The sequence below is a fragment of the Trachinotus anak genome, unplaced genomic scaffold (genome assembly GCF_046630095.1).
Source record: "Trachinotus anak isolate AG129_WGS33_773 ecotype Australia unplaced genomic scaffold, CSIRO_AGI_Tana_v1 ptg000032l, whole genome shotgun sequence".
NCBI classification, from domain to species: domain Eukaryota; kingdom Metazoa; phylum Chordata; class Actinopteri; order Carangiformes; family Carangidae; genus Trachinotus; species Trachinotus anak.
The window spans coordinates 15,898,219-15,920,413 of record NW_027273883.1 but is presented as its reverse complement, the minus strand read 5'-3'; the positions used below and the strand labels follow the sequence as shown (position 1 = coordinate 15,920,413).

Genomic DNA, 22,195 nt, shown 5'->3' with positions numbered 1-22,195 from the left:
ATACTCTGTTTTTAAGGCTAATTAATAATAGGTTTTCCTACTGGGTTTGGTGGTAGAATACAGCCTCAGATGCTTTCCTTGTAATCCAGAGGTTAGCTTGTACAAAAAAAATACAATTTGTGTATTGGTGTAATTTATTTATAGTAATTATGGTGTTGTGATTTCTCACATGTTGTGCTGTAAGTAAATTTAGCTGTTGGATAAGTTAAATAAAATGATTTTAAATGATTTTTTTTGTCCCTATTCCTTTCATAGGCAGCTCATATGTTGAATTATATAAAGAACACAATTGAAAAATATTCCATTACGACTGTTGGGTTTATGATTTGAGGAGGGTAAATATTATATGAATTTAGTTGGACATAGGTCAGTATCAGGATGTTATCATGCTCAGGGTGTTGTTAGAAGCTTATATGAACAAGACAGTTAAATGAGCTGGGCGGGACAGAAGTTTTGTAATTACATTAAAGTTAATGATGTGACATTGTGAGGAACAGTTATCTTTGTTTTACATGGAAATATTTTCTTATAACACGTAGGATAAAGCTCTTATAGCTTTTTAGAGTGCTGTAAAAATCCAGAGGGAGTGACTTGACCTGTTTTGTAGAGCTGTCATTTATTTTTGTTACAGGAGAGGCAGTGCTTCAGCAATCCCAAAGACAGTCAATATGATGCAGTACTAAATATGCACGCACATATTTATGTTCAATGCAAAACTAACGTCATAAATAAGGTGTATCCTGTTTCAACAACCTCAAAGTGGCTCTTGAATACACAGATCAACACCCAAAGAGCATTATAGTAGGTGTCAAGTGCACCCTGTTGGTTACGTCATCATTATGGGCTACGGATGATGGATCTTCACATTCTGATGTTAGGTGTGGATGAGCAGAATTCTCAATGGAAATTTTATGTTCATAATTACAGCCATATGGGAATGGAATTTAAAATGAGGATTAAATTAACAGTAAGGGGAAATGTGCTGGAATATAATCTCATACAAAATTATACAGTAATCCATAAATGCACACAATTGGTCATTAAATACAAGATGATGTGCCTTATTTGATCAGGAAAAGCAGATATACAACTGATCAGTACATTTAAAAATAGGACGAACAAAAAATAATAGTTTTAAAGAAAAAGAAGAAGACAGGTGAACAGGTGGGTGTTGAGGTGTTTTCTTTTATTGCTGTCCACAGTGTCCACAGATCTGAGTTCAAAGGTAAAGACCTGAGCTGAAGTGTCAAAAATAAGAACATTTGTTTTGTCAGCTTTGAGCTATGAGAAATACTGTCAACCAATTTGAGAATGGCTATTTAAACAAAATGTGCAGGTGAACATCACATGCATAGCAGTGATACATGTGAACTTTAAAATACTTAACATCTGCCCAAGGAGAGGCACATACAGAACAAACAGAACAGGACCCAGGACAGAATCTCAGGGCACACCACATTTCAGAGATTCATATGAGGGCAAATACAAGGAGGAGGTTACCAAAAGCAACTGAATAAGTCCAATTAGAAAAACAGAAGTTGAACCTCTCCAGAGCATTCAGACTGAAAATAGCCCCGATTTAAAAAAATGCAGTGTTTGTGTTTTAGATACCAGTGAGATGACGAAATACAATCCAGGAAGACAGTTCCAAACATTGAAGGTTTAAATATTGTTTGGTAGTTTACAACATTTTGTGGGTATGATTTACAACTCTGGAAAGTTACCATGATGGCAATCACGAGGGAAATCTCTATATCCCAAGGAAAAAAATAATAAATTAAGCAGACTGAGACTGATGAAACGCTCCTTAATGGCTCTTTTTAATGTCGACCCTTATATACCTCGGACAACACAACTTCTTCTTCTGTCTGGAGTTCAACAAAATGAGACAAATTTGATTTCTTGGCAAAAATTTGCCAATTTTGAGGTCCACCTTTGTTCATCTGCTCCCAAATTTACTGTTTGGAGGCGACAAAGGGGATTGTTATCAAGTATACTGTGCATCTTTGTCCCAACAAGTACTCTCTAAGCTTTTCTGCAATGGCCCACTTGGGGGCTAAAAATTCCAACTTGGGGATAGGGTGAATCTCACCCTCCCACTCTTGTGACATGGCTGCTCCCAACTCATCATGACTTGCATCTATGTCCAAAATAAAAGGTCTATTATAATGTGCATAGACCAGTACTGCGGTGAGTTGTTTTTGAATCTCTAAATTGTTGTGTCACATACCACTGTCCAGTGGAGTTTCACTGAGTCTTTGCCTCTCTTGTCTCTATTAGTCAGTTTTGCAGCCAAGGAGTTTAACAGGGAGGTAATTTGTGAAAACCCAGGAGCAAACCACCTATAGCTAGCATAGCTTTCAGTTACTTTACATTCTCTGCACATTTCCACTGGGCCATTGCAGCAGTCTTATCTGGGCCAGTGGCCACGCCACCTGCAGACATCTCTCTTTCATCTCTTCTGCAAATGCTGTTCAACAGAGGTTGAAAAAATTATCACAACATCCAAGTATAGAAGTAATGAGTGAAAACTTTGATCTCCAAATATCCTTTCCATTAGCCTTTGAAATGTACTGAGAGTCCCCAGCTGCAGCCAGGGAGCAGATTACAGTTACTTTGTCTTGAGCATCATTTACCTCACTAAAGACTTTTGTGCTTGTTGGTTTGCCAAGCCCCCTCTCACTGCTCAGTTTTGTTTGTTGTGTGTTATGCCACTTCCCTCCAACCAAGTGTAGTGTCTGCAAACTGGGTGATTAAGAACAGGGCAGGACCATAGTCCATATAGAGGTCACTGTAGAGCTAAAGCATAATGTTCATCCCCAGGAGTCCAGGAACTTGCTCCCTCTGTTTACACAAGGCTGTGGAGCTGGGTGGGTCTTCAATCAGCACACCCCAATCCCGAAGCACTGTAACAAGACTTTGACATCCACCTCTACATACCCTAAGTAGAGGATGGCCAGCTCTTTGGGAGCAGTGAGTTTTAGATACTTAAAGTTAAGTTTGTGCTGATCTGGATCATAATGTTCCATGAAAAAACTTTCTGTCAATGTAGTGACATTTGAACCACTGTCCAATAATGAGGGGACCTTAATTCCATTCATAGTTTACTGCATGACAGTACATTGGCCCACAAGCTGTTTTAAAAGTTTTGGGGAAACTGGGTTGGACTCAGAATCAGCTACTTACGATACCTGGTGAAAGACAATGGTTAACTTTGTTACTGGCTGCTCAACCTTTACTGTCTAGACTATAGGTGTGGAGTCTGCTAAAAGGCTGATGGGCATAAGGGTGTTTAAGAAAACCTTAGTGATTTACCTTCCTGTTGCTTTCAAATGTTGCAGTGCAACAAAAGGCTTCTTGCCACCATATAATGGTTGTAAGATATCAATGATCTTGGGAGGGTTTCCCTTTTACTATGTGACCTGTGCTTGATCTCATCTCAGAGTTCCCCTCCCAGGTGACAGAAGAGGAGAACTGCTTTTCTCTGGTAGAGGAATTATACCCCTTAAGACATGCCTCCACTTCCTCAATCCAGTCCTCCAAGCTAATACTGTCAGGTGACTCCTGACCACCATAAAAGATTGGGCACCTCTTCTTATGTGGGACATAAAACTCTGGGGGCTGTAGCAGAAGGGTTAGGAACAGGGGTGTTGCAGGCAGCCTGTTCTAAAAGTCCATTTTCAGCCTGGAGAGCTCTAAGATGCACATATAGGCCTCCTAATTGTTCCTCAATTTCACTTATTTGGGACCAACCCTTTCCAAACAATTAAAAGACAGACAAATGGCAAGTTCATCTGTGCCTGGATGAGGAGAACCAGCCCTGGGGACCTCTTTGGTCCTCTGCACTGACGGCTGTTAAATATTTTATGTCACTAACATAAAACCTACACAACACCACTTTTTCCCCATCCCAGCAATGCCATACTGTATATAACAAAAGTGAACAGGGCCTTCAATAAAGAGGTCACAACAATTGTTATGGGATATCTGCCATAACTCGCTATTTCTAAAACATTTGCTAAGATTCTAAAAGAAAGGAAGGGGGGACAGTCGCACCGCAGCCAGGAAGCCAACCAGCGATGAATGGAGCACTGGGAGTATTCTACCTGTGAGTCACGTAACATGAACCAAATCACGCTTAATGAAATAAAACACAAGACCCACCACAAACCAAATCAATCAAAAGTGAATGAACTCCCAGTGCCTGACCACAACCTATGTGAAACATATGCAATAAACACTAAGTTAAATAATGAGCAAAACTAATACTAAAATAATAGTAAAATAAACAGCAGTCAGTAATAGACTAGCATCCTGTCCAGGGTGTACCCTGCCCTCGCCCATTGTCAGGTGGGATTGGCTCCAGCCCCCCAGCAACCCTGTACAGATAAACAATATATATAATGGATGGATGGAAGGATGGATGGACAGCAGTCAGTGCCCTGCCTTAGCACCAGCTTATATTCACTCATCCTTTTTCAGCTCCAGCTTCAGCTTTGGAATTAGGGACTTGTCAAGTAGTATTTTTCACTGGTACGTCTGCATAAATAAAAGGTCTGAATACTGCATCTACCACTGTTGAACATTCTCCTGTATCACTGTTTATTAAGATGTCAACTGAGAGCTGTTTCTTTGGAGTACAACTGATGGAAGCCAGCCTACAACTTAGCAAGTATATTGTGCTCATCTCAGGCAGTCTTAGTCTGTCTTTCTTGTGATAATGTTGTTTCCACTGTCACTCAGCTGTTGTTCAAAAACTTGGAAGTAGTTTACAACAGTAGACATTGACTACATGACCACAAGACCTCTGGTAACATCAGGAAGCACTTCCAATAGTAGACAGCATACACTATTGCCTGACTATTTGCCAGACAGGCAGTGAGTCAATACCTCTGGCAGAGGCTAAAACAACCAGTTTGGCTGGCAAGAATATTTTCTCACATGAGTAAAAGTGTCTGGATTTCCTCAAGAGCAGCATCAATGTTACTCAGTGTGATAGCTAGTGTTTGGTATCTAATATCACGTCTCTACCATGGATATTCTGCCCAAACTGTAAACCACCCACTACGGATCTCAGATCTCTGAGGTGATTCAGTAGAAGAAATCAGTTTCTGTACAGTTACAGTGCCTGAATGAGTCAAGGAAAGGAGAGAAAGGGAGAAAAAAAAAGCTTCAGGAGCAAACCAAAAGTGTGACGAAGCCAAACATCACTTCCTCTAATCTCTGTTTTCAATTAGCTCGCCCTCTCCCACCCTGTCTGGGCCTCCCTCCCTGATACCATGAAGAAGGAACAGTTTCAGCTGGCACACATGGTGGGCTGCACGTTTGAACTGTGGAAAATGGGAAGCAGAAGTATGTGCCACATAGTGTTGTGTCACCTTCAGCACTAAATTATTTTTGGTCTTAATCTGTGTGACCAGTTCATTTGTCTTTGAGGAAGCTGTAAATGACGGAGGAGGACGGGGTGAACATACGCAGCCAACTGCAATAGCTCCCCAAGAACATGTGAAAATCACCACAGTGGTTACAGTTTCCATTGTGACGGCTGCTCTGACGTCATAATTAATACAAGGTGATATTTTGAAAGATAAAAAGAATGCCAACGCTGTGGGTGATAAGAAGAAATCAGTAGGCATATGCATAATTATAAATATTATATCATAAGAAATAATAACATATTTTTGCTTGTTTGTTTTCACTTTTTTGATTGTGTGGCTTTTGTTTGCTATTACAAATCCCATATTCTTCACTTTATATTTATGGTTTATATTTTATTATTTTCCTTTCTTTCCCTTTACTCCAGAAACGGGGTACAGATGAAGAGAGAATTCCATTAGATCATTTAGTTATTACTGGCACATAGTACTTGGACAAATTAAGTTAAGGGTGTTCCCCCAGTCTGCAGAGACAGCATCTGACGACCTCATGGTCAGCTGCAGCATGCACACTCATACTGGTGGAGCTGCCATCATTTACTGGAACTTGCGCAAAAACACATAGTTTGACACTGCATACCAGCAGGCACCAATCAGAGCCCACAACTTTTCCCAGAGTTTTTGAAGTCCCTGTACAGAGGAGTCGCTGACAAACATGTCTCTTGAGCTGAATATGTAGTTGCCCCTTGGTCTTTTCAGAGTCATTTTTTCAATACTGGAATGTAACAACAATGAGAACCAGTCCCAGAATTTGTGAATTCATTGTACTAATGAGATACATTATTACCTCGACTTCTCACAAAATCAAACGAGTGAGGAAAACCTGAATGGAGCAGTAATTTCCATCATCAAAACAGATCATTTCTACCTGAATGTGACAAACACACCCGAGTCAGGAAAACATGAGTTGTAACTCATATTTGACAATGGTCAGCTGAAGTAAAAATAAACTTTGTTGAGGTCAGTTGACTCATCAATCATAATGGTATTTTCTACAATAGAACAGTTTATTTACCTACTTGCTTATAAAGTATGTTCAGATGATAAATTGCAACTAAACAAGCAATTAAGTCGACCATAATTGCTTTCTAGTATTGTGATGGGTGTGCATAATATTATACATGGATGAAAGCCTCAAACAGTTCAAAGTTACAGGCTAAACAAAAGAATGTTGCCTTTTATACATAATTCTGAGAGAAAAGAAAGATTTATGGGTCTGTCAACTGTGAGAGTTCCTGAAGGAGCTTTTCTGATGTGTATCCTTAATGATACTTTTAACCTCATGGGCACTCCTCTCTGTTGCCTTCTACTTATTTAGCTAGGGATAGTGAGTTGGCATCCAAAAGAGAGAAAATGTGTAGAAGACTCAGTGTATAAGCACCACACAAAGGTTTCTATAATCTGGAGTAATCCCCCAAAAATAATTCATCGGTATATTACACATTTCCTGCTGCTTGTTACAATGCATCACTGTTTGTCTTGGCAACTGGATAACCCAGTGGAAAAAAGTACATGCAATCTGCCAGTTTAATGACAAGTTGAGTGTTGAGTCATGTCTGACTTATATTTAGATACTCGACAAGCGCTTTATAAAGCTCGCAGATCCCAGTCTGTCTTCACAGTGTGTTTTCTCCACCAATGGGACAGTGTTTCTCGTCACTCAGCAGGACTAAGTATAATTTACACTAGTTTGTGGGTAAACAAGTTCTTGTCAGGCTAAAATGTCACATTCTTCATTTACCTTGCATTTCAAAACCAGTGTAACAGGTTTTTTATAAAATAAAATTTACTGAGCTAAAAGAATAGGACCATTAGAACAGACTAGGAAGTCAGAGATGAAAGAAGACTTTTAAATAGAATTGTTCTGAATATTGTATTATAAAAATCCTCTATAAAACATTTTGTGTCAGTTGTTTTATTTGAACATTCAGAGAATAATACAAACAACTGATTGTTTGAATGACTGGGGAATAGAATATGAAAATAGTAGCCCCCAGAATGAAATAATTCAAAGAAATACAAATAAAAAACAGTAGCCTGCTTTTTTTGCAATTACATTGTAAATGTGCTCATTCATATAGTGGAACCTAAAACATATGCATATCAGTAAAGCAGCCTATTGCAGGAACATAATTTCAGGGACTTCCTGCAGTTGCACATGTCAACAAGGGCAGAATGTTTTTAACTTTAACCTACATTAACTTTTATATCAGTCAAGATAAAAAAAATGAAGGCTATACAAGAAGTTTGGAGTTAATTGTATTTACAGTACAAACTTGAGACCCCTGCAAATATCCTGGAAAATATTCCCATGACATGATGTTTCAGTACCACATGAAAATTAAATGTTGTGGTAATGTATCACAGACCCTGTGGTGATTTGCCTCTGAAGTAATCTACCACAGGGTTTATACCCCCACCTGGCTTTCAAGGAATGTGCCACACAGTGTATGGGAATGGACCATAGATTTACTAAACACTATTGGCCTAGAGTAAATGCTAAATGTATGAATTGCTGCATACACACATGCACATGTTTATTTAGATAATTGTATTTTATTTGAAGCAATGATTAGTCATGTTATCAGAATGTTCAATGATCTGTAATTGCTTAATTTACTTAAATTCACTCTAGTTCCAAATAATTAATTTGATCCACAATATATTTTTGCTTGAGATTGCAGTTTATACTTTATACATTATGTTTGACATCACAGCTGCACTCAGGAATACCACAGGGAAAAATGAATATACTGTACCACATAGTACTGTGTCACAGAACATTTGATAAAGTACAGAACATGTTTTAAAATCCTGCAGAACAGAATCTTCTTTTATCCTTAATACCATTTGCTGTGTGTATTCATAGTAAAACCATTACACTGGAGTTTTTTACTTTGAGTCCTCATTAATTGTCTTTCTAATAAGAGAACCAGTTCTTCATAAGGAAAACCTCCCTCCCACTGCTGTAATAACATCCTGTGGTGTTAGTGTGATAGTCTCACTGTTGGTTTCTCTGTTAGTTTTTGTGTTTATCAATAGGTGAATTAATCTCACATCCTCATCTATCTCTTTGTAAGCAAACTGGTGTGAATTCCAATAAAAGTCATCTGATGATTTCCTGTCACTGATCCTACAGCGCCTGTGAAAGTGATATACGACCACGCTTTGTATCCACATCAGCTCAACAGTGCAGAGTTTCCCAAAAGTAGCTTTGCTCTGCTCTCCAACAAAAGAACCGAGATTACATCAATCTACATGTTTTGAGTTTATTGATTCCATTGTGCCCCAAATAGTCAATCAAAGATACTTCTCTGTTTTCACAGACAGACTTTGTCTTGTTGGCAATCGGCCTCTTACTTGATATCTGAGAAGAAAACTTAACTCAAAAGTGAAACTACATTCTGATGAGATCCACAGGTTCAGAAAGATGATAAAATACATAAAATGAAATAGAATTTTTCAGGCCTTTGGAGGCTCCACAGATCTCTCTTCTTGAGCTGTAGAGCTGGTTTGTTTATAAAGGAACTGCTTGTAGCTGTCTTTGCAGAGATTCAACTGGAAGAGCTCATATTAATCTTAAGATTGTGGAATAAAAACAATTTCAACTGTAAATTATCAATGGTTCATCTTTTACTTTCCAGGCCAATAGACTGAGGCTGCGGACACTGACTAGTCATTGTCAGTGTCATTGTGCATCATCTCTATCAGCTGCACAGTTGCACAACATAGTAATTTGAACATCTAGAAGTCAGTTTGTCACGTCCTGCAGACAAGGCTAAAAAATGGATGTTGACAAGGGTTGAGTTATTGTTTACATAAGGAAAGTCTTCCATCTGAATCACATTTCCAAGATCATTAAAATACCACCGCTGAATAAGAGTTATAACAAAATATTTAGATTTTTCCATGGTGTATGATATGCATAGGGCTCGTTATGTGTCACAGCTCAGGTTTAGGAGGACTCAATAGCATGGCTCAAAGACACAGTTAAGAGTTCAAAACAGTTCACCTTTATTAAGGCTTGGCAGGCAAAGGCGTAGTGCCAGGAGAAGCAAACCACTGAAATGTAAAAAAATTGGGAAAAGGGGCTCTGATGGTCCCTCATATTGGCCCATTTTGCAAAGACAAAACTAAATACACTAAATGCATATAAGTGCATCACCACTGCCCAGAAACCTCTTATGTGTGGTCCCTGATGATGATGATGATGATGATGGTGTGTTTTGGTATGTGTGTGTAGGAGGGTGAAGATGGTGAAGTCAGGGCACGGACAGTGGTTGGTCACAGGCAGCAGATAAAGGGAAAAGGCAAAATCCAAAAACAGGCAGTTAACACTGGAAATGGGCTGGTATAAATACTAAGAGCTGAATGGGGAATTTGGGAACAAGTGAGTCACTGTGTGGAAAGGAGTCAGGTGGATGAAAGGTGGGAAAACTAGGGTTTTTACAGGGCAGGGGGGTGTGGTAGCCAGAGAATGAATGAATGCATGAATGGACTGTGACAGCTATACGAACAAATCACAGAGTAAAATATGGAAAGCTTGGGTCAGAAATGTACAGAGGTGGAATGATTGTTCAGATATTTTCCCTAAATAGACCTTAAGTGTATTAATGCACTTCCTCCCACTTAAAGTGGGAGTACTGGACTCTAAATTTTACTTCAGTAAAAGTAGAAAAATAATCTTTTCTGCCAATAAATATTTTGCAAAACATGTCTTCATGTGGAGAGAGCCTGACACAACACACTGACACACATTGTTAGTTGCACATTCAACTATTGGAGAATAACATTGTGAATATGTTGCAGCTGGTGGTGGAGCTAATTTTAATGACTTTATATACCGTACTGCTGGGTAGCTTGTGAGTTTCCCTGATGATGAATAAAGTGATATCTTATGTCCCTCTGAAATACAGCAGAAGTATTAAGTGGCAAGAAAGGGAAATACTTGATTAAAGTTCAAGTATATCAAAATGCTATACAGTATTTGAGTAAAGGTACTTAAGTCCCTTCACCTCTGAAAATGTGTGTTGGGGTGAGGTTTGGGTTGTTGTCATCAGACCAGGTTTTTTTGTAAACCTTACACTGCTGCAGGAAATAATTTGAACACATTTTCAAAGTTTTAGTTTAAAATTGAAATGTTAAGTTACCGCTTTACCTGCTGCTGGATACAGGAAAGTCAGACTAGACTAATGACATCAGTGTTTCAAAAATCTCTTTCTGGGATTTCTTTTTTAATAACATAGTCTGCAGTAGATATCTTTGATGTGCTGTGTTATCTCTAACAGATGAGAGTCCCTTTCTGTTTCCAGGAAAATGCAGGAATTGGTGAGGGGTGATTAGCATCAAACCAGACTGTGCCTGAGCTGTTCGACACCTCCTTCTCGTACCTGGAACCACTAACCACGGTTTCAGTCCATTGCTCTGCAGGTATCAGTACAAATCAGTACAGTACAGTGGTGAGCAGCAGAATGGATAAGAAATCACTGCCAGCAATACTTTTGGCAAATCGAAAATGTTCCCAGTCATGAGTCATGAATTTTGAAAGTATTGATGATGCAGTGACAGGTTTCAGGACCTGTGACCCAGATGAAGGTAACAGCCCTTTGAGTGGACTCTGCTTCGTGATTAGACTGTCATTGTCAAATCAGTTCAGGTGTGAAAATGAGTCAAAAGTCAAACTTATAACTTCAGCATCATGCACAGTGCGGGACTTTGAGCGCTGACTTTTGCAAGCAGTTTTCTGCTTTGCACCTGCACACAGATGTTCACAGAAATGCTATTTTCTTCACAGTGTCTTTGTGTAACCTGGGAATATGTCACAGGACAAAAACTTAATGTGACATCTTGACATCTTGACTGGTGTAACTAGTCCAGAGTGAGGAGTTACATTAAGCTTATTTACTGTACATATACAGTATATCAGAAAATGAAATAATCCACAGGCCACTGACTGTCTGGGATATCACAGTGTTCTTGATGAAGGTAGCTGTTATTTTTTAAAGATATTAGTTTGTTTCCTCCTGGTATCCAGGTCTCTCCATCCACAGCGGCCGTAGCAAGTTTGTTTGCCACCCAGTGATGTGAGGGGAGAGGTGCGATGTAAAAAATTCATGTCAGTGCAGGTCCTCAGCATATAAACAAAAATGTAAATGCAAAAGATAAAAAAAAGGCAACTAGACAAATAATTTATGAGGATAAAATTGTCATTAATTAATTTCCAATTGTTAGATGGAAAAAAGAAATCTACATTTTGCACAGTGTATTGACCTTTTTACTGACATTTGTTACATCAAGGACTCCATAACAGTGTGTGATCATGTGATTGTTTGATCTTTTGTGTTTGTGTGTAAGTGTGACAGAAAGATTGGAGTGATTGAGTGAAATTCATATTGACCTGAGGGAAAAAGTTGTAGCCTTCCACTGCTGTTTTTAAGGAGAAGCAAATTATGCAATAACACAAAAAGATGTAATTGTCACTGGAAGAGTAATTGTCGCTTCTTTGGGTCACTTCAGAAAAAATCTGCATCAAAGGCCAGGGGTACACACCAGTGACTTTTGCTATATTTCAGCCCTGAGTGGTGTTTTCAGGTTGTATTGACCAGGGAGCGGTGGTTACATGGACAAGTGGAATCTGTTATGTAATAACTGCTGCCACTCACTCTTAACCTGTCCACAAAGGGAAACTCTGACATCAGAGGGCTCTAGGTGAGGCGTTCAGCTTTGAGGGTTCACTTTAGGACTGTTAACTTATTAGCAAATATACATCATGACTACATCGTCACAATTTAGGAAGAATCCATTTCGAAATTGAAGTACTTCCCCATCCTTGCATGTGATTCTGATTTGTTTTGTTGGATGCTGTGTTTTTTTTCGTTTTAGCAACCACATATTCTCTGGATAACATATGATATCATACATGCAACTTAAGCTTAAAGGCACCAAAACAACAAAAGAAAACAAAAAAGGCTCAGAAATAATCTCAGAAAATTAACCCATGTCAAATTCAAAAAAGGACATGTGTTTCTGGCAGCACATCCTCACCTCCTCTCACCAGAGCAAAAGTTGACCTGCTTTTATTGATAGATCCATTCACGCCTAACTTACTCCAGGCTGAACCACACCCCAGCAGGTTGTCCCACACATCAATATTAACGTCAAGAAATTTGCCAACATTGTTGGAATACTTTCTAACACAGTGACATAACGAAATGCCTTTTCCCAAGGTACATAATCCCAAGAGAAGCAATGTTACAAAAGCAATGCTAAATCAAATTAAACTGAACAAGGGTGGAACAGGTGAAACCTGTTTCATTGTGTACTAGAAATACAGTATGTACTAACAGGGACAAGTGGTGAGTTCTCACCCACTTTGTCACATTCATGTCTTGCTCTCATGGATAAGGGGAAGTACATTTCACTAAGCAGCTCTAAAAATAAAGTAGTGGTGAGCAGCAGAATGGATAAGAAATCACTGCCAGCAATACTTTTGGCCCAGAAAATCAAAAAGGTTTCCAGTGATAAGGCATGAATTTTGAAAGTATTGATGATGCAGTGACAGGTTTCAGGACCTGTGACCCAGATGAAGGTAACAGCCCTTTGAGTGGACTCTGCTTCGTGATTAGACTGTCATTGTCAAATCAGTTCAGGTGTGAAAATGAGTCAAAAGTCAAACTTACAACTTCAGCATCATGCACAGGGCGGGACTTTGAGCGCTAACTTTTGCAAGCAGTTTTCTGCTTTGCACCTGCACACAGATGTTCACAGAAATGCTATTTTCTTCACAGTGTCTTTGTGTAACCTGGGAATATGTCACAGGACAAAAACTTAATGTGACATCTTGACATCTTGACTGGTGTAACTAGTCCAGAGTGAGGAGTTACATTAAGCTTATTTACTGTACATATACAGCATATCAGAAAATTAAATAATCCACAGGCCACTGACTGTCTGGTATATCGCAATGTTCTTGATGAAGGTAGCTGTTATTTTTTAAAGATATTAGTTTGTTTCCTCCTGGTATCCAGGTCTCTCCATCCACAGCGGCCGTAGCAAGTTTGTTTGCCACCCAGTGATGTGAGGGGAGAGGTGCGATGTAAAAAATTCATGTCAGTGCAGGTCCTCAGCATATAAACAAAAATTGAAATGGAAAAGGTAAAAAAATGGCAATTAGACAAATAATTTATGAGGGTAAAATTGTCATTAATTAATTTCCAATTGATATAGGTAAAAAAGGGAAATCTACATTTTGCACAGTGTATTGACCTTTTTACTGACATTTGTTACATCAAGGACTCCATAACAGTGTGTGATCATGTGATTGTTTGATCTTTTGTGTTTGTGTGTAAGTGTGACAGAAAGATTGGAGTGATTGAGTGAAATTCATATTGACCTGAGGGAAAAAGTTGTAGCCTTCCACTGCTGTTTTGAAGGAGAAGCAAATTATGTAATGTTATGTATGTATAATTGTGTTTTCAGGTTGTAATGACCAGGGAGCGGCTAACATATGACACAATGTAAATTTAACAGCAAAGTTCAATGAAAATTCAAGCTGAATATATTGTTATATGTCTGGGACGACATCTTCTTGTGATATCTGGCGTAAGGAGTCGTGTCTGTGTGTTGCTGCCTCCCTGTGGTCACCTGAAGGACTAAGTGTTTCAGCAGCTTCCTCGCAGTCAAGTTGAATAAAGGAACTGTTTTTTAAATCTTCTTACCAATTTGACTGGTGCTCATTGTCCTCACTAATATAATATGCATTTTTTTTGCTTATCAACATAACTATTGTCACTGTGTAACTGAGTCCATTACCCAGAACTCTTCATCCAGGTCTTTCCTAGCCGTTAACACTCTGTCCTGACTAAAGGCTTTATTCCTACTCACTCCCTTCTTTCCTATTCATTCTACTAGTAGTTATGAGAAGGAATGGGACATGATGATGCTTCCACACCTCTTAACATCAGTGTCCACCCTGTCTGAAAATGAAGCCATTTTAGCTGTTATTTCCAGGTCGTTACCTTTTACTCCTTATAGAGTCTAATATAATTGCATCATCATCAATTTAATTGTTGGATAAAGTGTTTAGATCCTTTACCTGATTAAAATTGGCATCGCTATAACACAGTGTAAAGATTATCTATTGCTAATTAAGATCCTGTATTAAAAAAAAAAAAAAAAAGTAATGTCAGTAAAAATTAAAAGTGTTATCAACAAAATGTGGTTAAAGTATTCATTGCAGAAGGGTCAATTTATTTTTAGGGTGTTACAATTGTCATTATATTATATTAGTCTCTTATTATTTCTTTTGACTAAATAGCATATTAATACATTGCAGCAGGCTGAAGCACATTTCAAATACTTGCAAAAAACATGAGCTTTTCATATGCTTTTGTATATAAAATATGAATATGTAAAGTAACTATATACTACAGTGGTGGGGTAAAAAGTGCATTATTTTGCTTAGAAAATTCTACTATCTGACACAGATGATAGTAAAGTCAAAGCACCACTGATAAAGATGTACATCCTGCCCTCTAGTGGTGGAAGGAGTTACACACAGGTTTTCTGTGAACTATGATGCAACACTCTCTAGAAGACCAAAGGCTTGTTGAAATACCTTTATTGTACTATATGCGGCCTTCTAAACCTTCATCTCCAGCTGCTTGTTCAGAAAGACTTGTTTGCTCTGGTATTAATAGCCAATACAGAATCCTGAAACAACCAAAGAAAAAGTGGGAGATATGACACAAATTAATATGTGTGTACACACACGCACACACACACACACACACACACACACACACACACACACACGCATATATATATATATATATATATATGCCTGGCAAAGGGCATCCTGCATCTTTAAGTTTCTATATTGTTTATGTTTCATATTGTGCAAATAATAGTTTTGTTTTACCCTAGGGAGAGGAATAGCAGCAGCAGCAAAGCAGTTAAACAGGCTGTGAGAAGCAGTGGTGAAGGGAGGAGGGGGAAGTGGGGAGGACCACCAGGCGCAGGGAGTAACCACCCTCCTGGGAGCAGAGACAGGTCGAATATCTCCTGCAGCTCTGTGTGGCCTGCCACAACCTGGGGGGTCACTTAGAGAGAGAGAGAGAGAGAGATGAAGAGAAAAAATACAGGGCAGGAGAGGAATTCATATAAAGTGATAGATGATGGTGAAGGAACTGGGGGAGTGCAAAATAAAAACAGTGTTTACTGAGAAAAAACATGTATGATATGTAATTGTTTCCCATGAAAATAAATGCAGTAGAAAAGAAAAAGGAAACTTAAAGAAAAGGTGTATCCTTAATGTAGCAAAGCTCAGTAAGCATTACTACAAACATTAAAACCAAATACAAAGATATATGAGTGCTTACAGATATACTTTTGCAAATATACAATATGCATATGTATATAAATCTGTTTTTTCCACATTCCTTCAAACACTTAAATGACAAAGAGAAACCATATTTGATATATTTACTTCAAGTACTAAAGTGCTACATCTGAACCTTCTAAGTATATTTTCTACTTAAGTGTGAAAGAGTCGTTATGTTCTTCCACTGATTAACATCAGTCACAGTGTTCAGCTCTTTTTCCCAAACGTGGTGTATGTTGTTACCTGTGAGATAGTAGTATAGTCTCACAATGGAGCGTTGTCCTGAGTAGATCTCACACAGGTAGGTGCCCTGATGCTGCAAGCTGGCTGAAGGGATAGAATAGAGCCTGTCCACCCCTGCAGTCACTTCTTTAAACTGATCAACCTGCTGGGTTTTCACCTGTAGGAATAAGGTTGCATGTACAGGGATCATTTTTTAAGTGTATAGATACAATGACAGATTTAATATGACAGCAGCTGGTTAATTTAGCTTAGCATAAAAACAGGAATTAGGGGGGAAACAGCAAGCCTGGCTCTATCCCAAGGTAAACAAAATCCATCTATCCGCACCTCTTAAGTGTACTGATTACCATGTTACATCTTGTATAGATGAAAAAAGAAATTAAAATATTTTAAGTTTTAATTTAGTGGTGTAACTTGATCACCAAACAACCCTCCCGATGTGTTGGCTGGTGTTGGAATGATGAATGGGAACCCTGTGTCTATTTCTCTGCGTTTCGTCTGAATAGTAACAGGTTTTATGGACTGCTTAGTTTATAGTTGGCTCACCACAACTGGCTCCAACACAGCCCTCATGTAAAAGATTGTTAGGCTACTGCATTTTAGCACAGCTAGCTTGTTTACCAAGGGTGCTATTTCATGATATATGACAAATTTAGCCCTGTAAAATGTTTTGCATCCACTTGTTACACTTTTTAGTTGCATCTCAATAAGTCATAAAATCAGCGTGTTTTTTACTGGTCCATACAGAGGACATAAATATGCAACATTTGTGTGTAGTGCTAAACTTAGCAACCTATCATATTTCATGAATTGGCAAAGCTCCATTTATCCACTGAATAATAAACCTACACGGATGAATATGTAAAGCCACACTGTAAAGCCTCTGTCACTGGTGGGCAGAGATTTTTTTTCACCTTAAGCCTGGCTAGCTGTTTTCACCTGCATCCACTCTTCATGCTACATTAAGACAAGAATAGGTCAAATGGCCGGACCATGTATGTTCAATGTGTAAAACTGAGGACGTAGTTTAAAACTGCGTGGAACCACTGTAAACAACTGTAAGCACTGCATCCTACTTGCATTCTACCTAGTGTCAATCGGCTTCAGTCTTTTATGGTTTGCTTCTCTCCTAGCCTCTGTGCTCACATACAGGATTTTAATACAGCAAAAAACAGCTGTTCTCACATGCACAGCCCATTAAGACTACATGTTAACTTCCAAGCCATTCCCCAGCTGCTGCACCGCTGCTGCTAAAATCCTGATTTTATAACTGCAACATCGTCTCACAAAATCACCATCACCAGCAAAGACAAAGACTGTTCTGCTATATATACCTTCAAAATGATCATTCAGTGAGAAAGCTAGATGCATCAAAATACATTTCTCATTTTGTCTCTCACATAGTGCACAGCCTCTGTCTGGGTAACAAACTGCAGAGTAGACGCGAAAGAGGCCATTACTGGTGACTGTCTTCAAAGTAGCCATGGTTTGTCCAAAAAGTTGCTAGATTTACTACCAAAAAAAAGTCTGTAAATCTACTGACAAATGAACTAAGTTGGCAACATTACTGGATGTCAATGACCCCCTGCTAGAAAGTGTCTTTGCCAATTCATTTTGAAAGAACGAGGGCCACTTGGGAAATGCTAACTTAGTAACATGGCATTTGGCTGACCAATGGTGGAAATTTGATCACTCAACTCTATCACTCAGTCAGCCAGTCAGTCACAGACATTCGTAATTAAAGGGTTGGTCCCGCTGTTGCGGTCCAGCCAATAATCAACTTGTGGCTCCAGTTTCCTTATTTACTAGACAAATATCTCATATTTGTCTGGTAAATCGGTATTGATCTGGTCTGGTATTGATTTTCTCAGCTAAGTCTCGGCAAGAAAGTCAATATCCCTATTTCCCAAAATATTGAATTATTCCTTTAAAGCTACTGCAGTGACCCTGAATGGTTCACCATATGCCGAGCATACCTCTTCTGCGAACCTCCAGATAACCTCGATGTCGTTTGGCAGGTGAAATGGCACATCGCACCACATTCGGCTCCTGCTGTTCTCCATTACTTTAATTTCTTTAACTGAAATAAACATATACCCACCCACACAGGCAGCAACACACACAGACACACACATACAGATAACATTCGCAGGGGGGCAGCTCTTTCAGTCTGAGCCCTCCTTAATGATAATACTTAAGCCCAGTCTCTGAGGAGTGGAGTAAAAGTGATGATATGCTAAACAGTGGCTGTGCTGTACAGGGTTGATACGAATACCGTCGTGTGTGGGAGTCAACTGTCACCTTGCATAAAGAAGCCAAGGACTTAAAGAGTACCTTGGGGGCTCTGTGCAAAAGATATAATGTGTGGAAATAAAACCTTGCCTCAGTCTCTTTTTTAAATCCTGACTTTCTGCTAAGAGCATTTCAAGGATCAAAGAGGAGCATTTCAGGGATCAAGAGTGGATGCTTATGAAGGTGAAAATATAGTTATGTAAGGATGTGTCAAGTCTGGATTAGTGCACCTTTTTTTCCTACTTGAAAATTGTGATGTAACAGTATCAGTAATCCAATATGTTGGATGGATTACTATTAATACTCACCTGGACAATCGAGGGGGAATTCACAGGAGTCATATTGGCAGGTAATACAGTTGTATACTGCACCTGCACTCTGAAAACCTGATGGAGGCATTGAACTAATAAGATGATGGATGGATTAAGATATGATGCTTCTAATAACAAAAACTATGATACTGAACAGGCAAAAAGAGTAAAGGCACTAACCGCATGGAGGGAAACATCCAGAAACTGTGAAAAGAATGAAAGATTACCAAATTTTATTTCGATCAGATGACTTGATTTACTACCAACATCCATGACTCAGTTCAACCCGACTGCTTCCTTTACTCACCACAGTTTTTGAAAGGCTGTAACTAGCTTATTACAGAGAGAGTACAGAGATCAGATGGAGCTGTAATGACCTAATCTAGGCCTTACTATAGACGAAAAGATGAAGGAAAGGGAAAGAGACCATGTCTCACCTCTAGGCAGTTTGGAGGCAGCTGCGATGAAATTGTCTGCTGCTGTCTGCAACCTTTCCTCATACACTGTGTCTGATAAATGGAAAGGAAGAGGAGGAGGAGGAGGAGGAGGAAGACAGAAATATTTGGCTCGACACATCCTGGTGAATAGTGTGCTTTAGGCTATCATTTTGAAATCTCTCATTTCTAACTCCCCTCCATGTCTGACCTCACTTATCAGTTCTGACGCTCTATAGACTAATTTACTTGTGCAGTTATGTGTCTGTCAGAGCAGGTGTTTAACTACCATCATTCAGCCGGTTGTTGAATTCTTCTACCATGGGCAGGATCTCTGCATTCAGAAGTTCCTTCAGCTGTTTGTCATAACCTTTACCTGGAAGAGGGACACATATCACACAAGTATAAACAAACTTCTGCACGGTATACAACTGCACATGCTATTACTAATTATTTAGCCAGTTTACTCATTTTATTGTGTTCTCCTTGAGGAAAAATCATCAAAATCAATCAAAGAAAAAAAAAAAAAATTCCACACCCACTCTTCCAGCCTCAATCACTCTCTTGTTGTTGTTGAATATACTGTCCAGCTTCCTGAAGCAGGCGTCCACATTTCTAATATTGTGTTCAGTCAAAATGTGACCCCAGCACAGGCGAAGACTGTCTTGCACATCAACAAAGCACTGATAGCAGCTTAGAGAGGTGCTGAACAGCAAGCTAACACACATGAGCCACAAAGCAGATGTGCACATTTTCCAATATGAGCATCCAACTCAACAAAGATTTCTGTGCAAACAGTTTTTATTCAAATCCTGATCTCACAGTAACCACAAATGTGGAAGTTCCAAGCTTTTACAATCCAGGAGAAGCTTGATAAATAAAGCACTGAATATTCATTTTATGTGCATATGCCACATGTAATTAAAAGTAAGATTGTGAAAGTATTCTCCTCATGTTTTCTCAACAGGCTTGGGTTTGAGAGGACAGCATCACAGACTCCCCTTTACACTTCCCTCCATTCTATTGTCTCTAGTCCCCATTTCCTGCTGCCTCAATGCACCAGTTTTACTGCAGAGCACAGAGATGGAGCGAGCCAAGGAGGGAGGCGGCGGCGGTGGAGGGGGAGAGAGGCAGATGAAGAGGGAGTTAAATGCTTATGTATGTATAGGGATAAAGTGGTAAATGTGTCGGCAAGAAAAACCCAAGAGAAATAAAAGTCTAACTGGTGGTGTGGGGATTGCGAGGTGCAGAATGAAAGCCAAATAGAGGAAAAAAAAGGAACAAAAGGGATGACAAAATAAATAGATTAGTTAGCAGTGAGACAGAGAAAGTGCACATTTTTCCTGGTGGAGTTTAGAAAATTTGAAAAGTAGTGGAGAAACAATGTTAGGGGAAAAACAAGACAAGACAATCAAGTGAGGATAAACACAGAGAGGATTAAAAAAGGTGCAAGAGGTAAGAGAGGACACAAGTGACAGAGGCAGGGGAAGAGGAAGAAGGAGCGGGACTACAAATCAAGTCGACTGCCTCATCACATCCTGTATCCCCCACTCGTCTCCCATGCTCCCCACCCCCCGGTCCCTCACTCCTGGTGTATCTCCATGGCAACCAGACAGGGTGCCTAATACATGAACTTAATATATTTCCAGTGGCAGGGTGAGCTGGGTACTAATGCATTCATCTGTCTCCACACAGACAAGCCAATCAATATTAGGCAAGAGTCTGCTCCAGGACTGCCAAAGTCAGACAGCTAGTCAGATGGTCGGACGGAAAATCCCAAATATGTGTGTGTGTTTGAGTGCATTTCATTGTGTCTGTTTGTATACAGCTTGTGTGTGGCAAGAGGGGCACTTTCATAAAATATTTTCATGCAGATCAAGAGCAAAAAATCTGCTCGTTCACAGCTTTATAAAATTTGTAGTTTTAATTTTTTATTCATGTGAATGATGACACACTATTTTTCATTCAGAAAAAGTGAAATGAGAATAATCTTCATAAGATGTTACTGTAGCAATGACACTTTATATTAGAGAGCTGGTGCTTTGTGCAAAATTAAAGGAAATGTGGGAGATTGCAAATTTAACACCTGTGGTGTTATTTTGGGTGTCAGACAGAGAGACATGTTTTTCCATGAATTCACACATTATAACTTTTTTTGCCACATTTTATTGAGATACAGAAATACAAAACAGAGCAACTTTTTCAGGACAATATGCACATGATGCACATGACGTGCAAATAACAACTCCACTGATTTTTGGAGGCGACATATATGACGGGGTCACAACCCTTGGCTGTCTTCCTATTGGCCCCCACTGAGGGCTATAACACAAAGCCAGCCAATAGGGTTGGCCCCCTGAGAGTGTCTGTACTGCAGGAAGAGGGGTCATTGTCCTCTTGTCCAACCTGACGAGTCTTGATCATGACTTGACAGGTAAACATACTGAAACAATGAGGAAACATGCAGCTAGATACTGAGATACATTAGAGGTAGAAGAAAAGATGACATTGTATAATCTGAGGGTTTTCTTGTTGTTAAAGTGGTTTAAAAGAACGGTGAGAATATAAAAGGAAATTTAAACACTAAAAGAGACATTTATCACGTAAGAATACAGTAAAAAAAAGCTTCCATTTTTATGGGACGCTGAAACTGAATGCAGCCCTGTTCCCGAGGACCTCACCTGTGACCTGCTTTGACCTCACAGGTTAAGGGTCTCAGGGACAGAGGGGCATACTGTGAAATTAAAATACACAGCCAGGGTTTAAATACAGAGGAAGTTGATATAGAAAACAAAGAACCAACGCTGAGATGAAACGCATTCAAAAAATAGGAACCGCAGAGTCTCTGCAATGAGACAAAGACATGACCTCATCTGACATTTGGATTCTGCGGCACCGACCGGTCCCCTGGCTTGCTGCAGATCTGAGGCAAAAATGATCAGCTCAATTAAAACATAATCATATTCGACACATTTGTCTACATTTGACCCACACTCTACTTTTGTTTTGCAGAGTAACAGTCAGAATCAAAGTGATATTTTTCACAGCAGGCACAAATCATCTCAGCAGTGCAGCAGTTGAGTAAATTGTGGAGAAAAT

At 39.2% G+C, this 22,195-nt stretch overlaps 1 protein-coding gene across 4 annotated transcripts; it reads right to left on the bottom strand.

Annotated features, from left to right (window-relative positions):
- Positions 1-14,686: 14,686 nt before the first annotated feature.
- spaca6 (sperm acrosome associated 6) lies at positions 14,687-20,119 on the bottom strand. Of its 4 annotated transcripts, none has more exons than XM_071470716.1 (9): positions 19,635-20,119; positions 19,386-19,472; positions 19,100-19,171; positions 18,843-18,866; positions 18,660-18,737; positions 18,036-18,139; positions 16,060-16,216; positions 15,355-15,524; positions 14,687-15,146 (listed from the first exon to the last, which is right to left on the bottom strand). In XM_071470716.1, the coding sequence occupies exons 1-9, from the start codon at positions 19,846-19,848 to the stop codon at positions 15,102-15,104; spliced, it is 951 nt and encodes a 316-aa protein (XP_071326817.1). In that variant the 5' UTR covers positions 19,849-20,119; the 3' UTR covers positions 14,687-15,101. The 4 variants fall into 4 exon arrangements, with proteins under 4 accessions (XP_071326817.1, XP_071326819.1, XP_071326818.1 ...); XM_071470715.1 differs by having other exon boundaries at positions 14,696-15,146; positions 15,355-15,535; positions 19,635-19,928; XM_071470717.1 differs by lacking the exon at positions 19,100-19,171 and having other exon boundaries at positions 14,694-15,146; positions 15,355-15,535; positions 19,635-19,929.
- Positions 20,120-22,195: the final 2,076 nt, after the last annotated feature.

Coding starts and splice junctions, on each gene's coding strand:
- spaca6 (XM_071470715.1), bottom strand. CDS start 19,848: ATGTGCACATCTGCTTTGTGGCTCATGTGTGTTAGCTTGCTGTTCAGC. Junction 18,738..18,842: donor TGGATGTTTCCCTCCATGCG/GTTAGTGCCTTT, acceptor TGCCTCCATCAG/GTTTTCAGAGTGCAGGTGCA. Junction 16,217..18,035: donor TCTGGAGGTTCGCAGAAGAG/GTATGCTCGGCA, acceptor TTATTCCTACAG/GTGAAAACCCAGCAGGTTGA.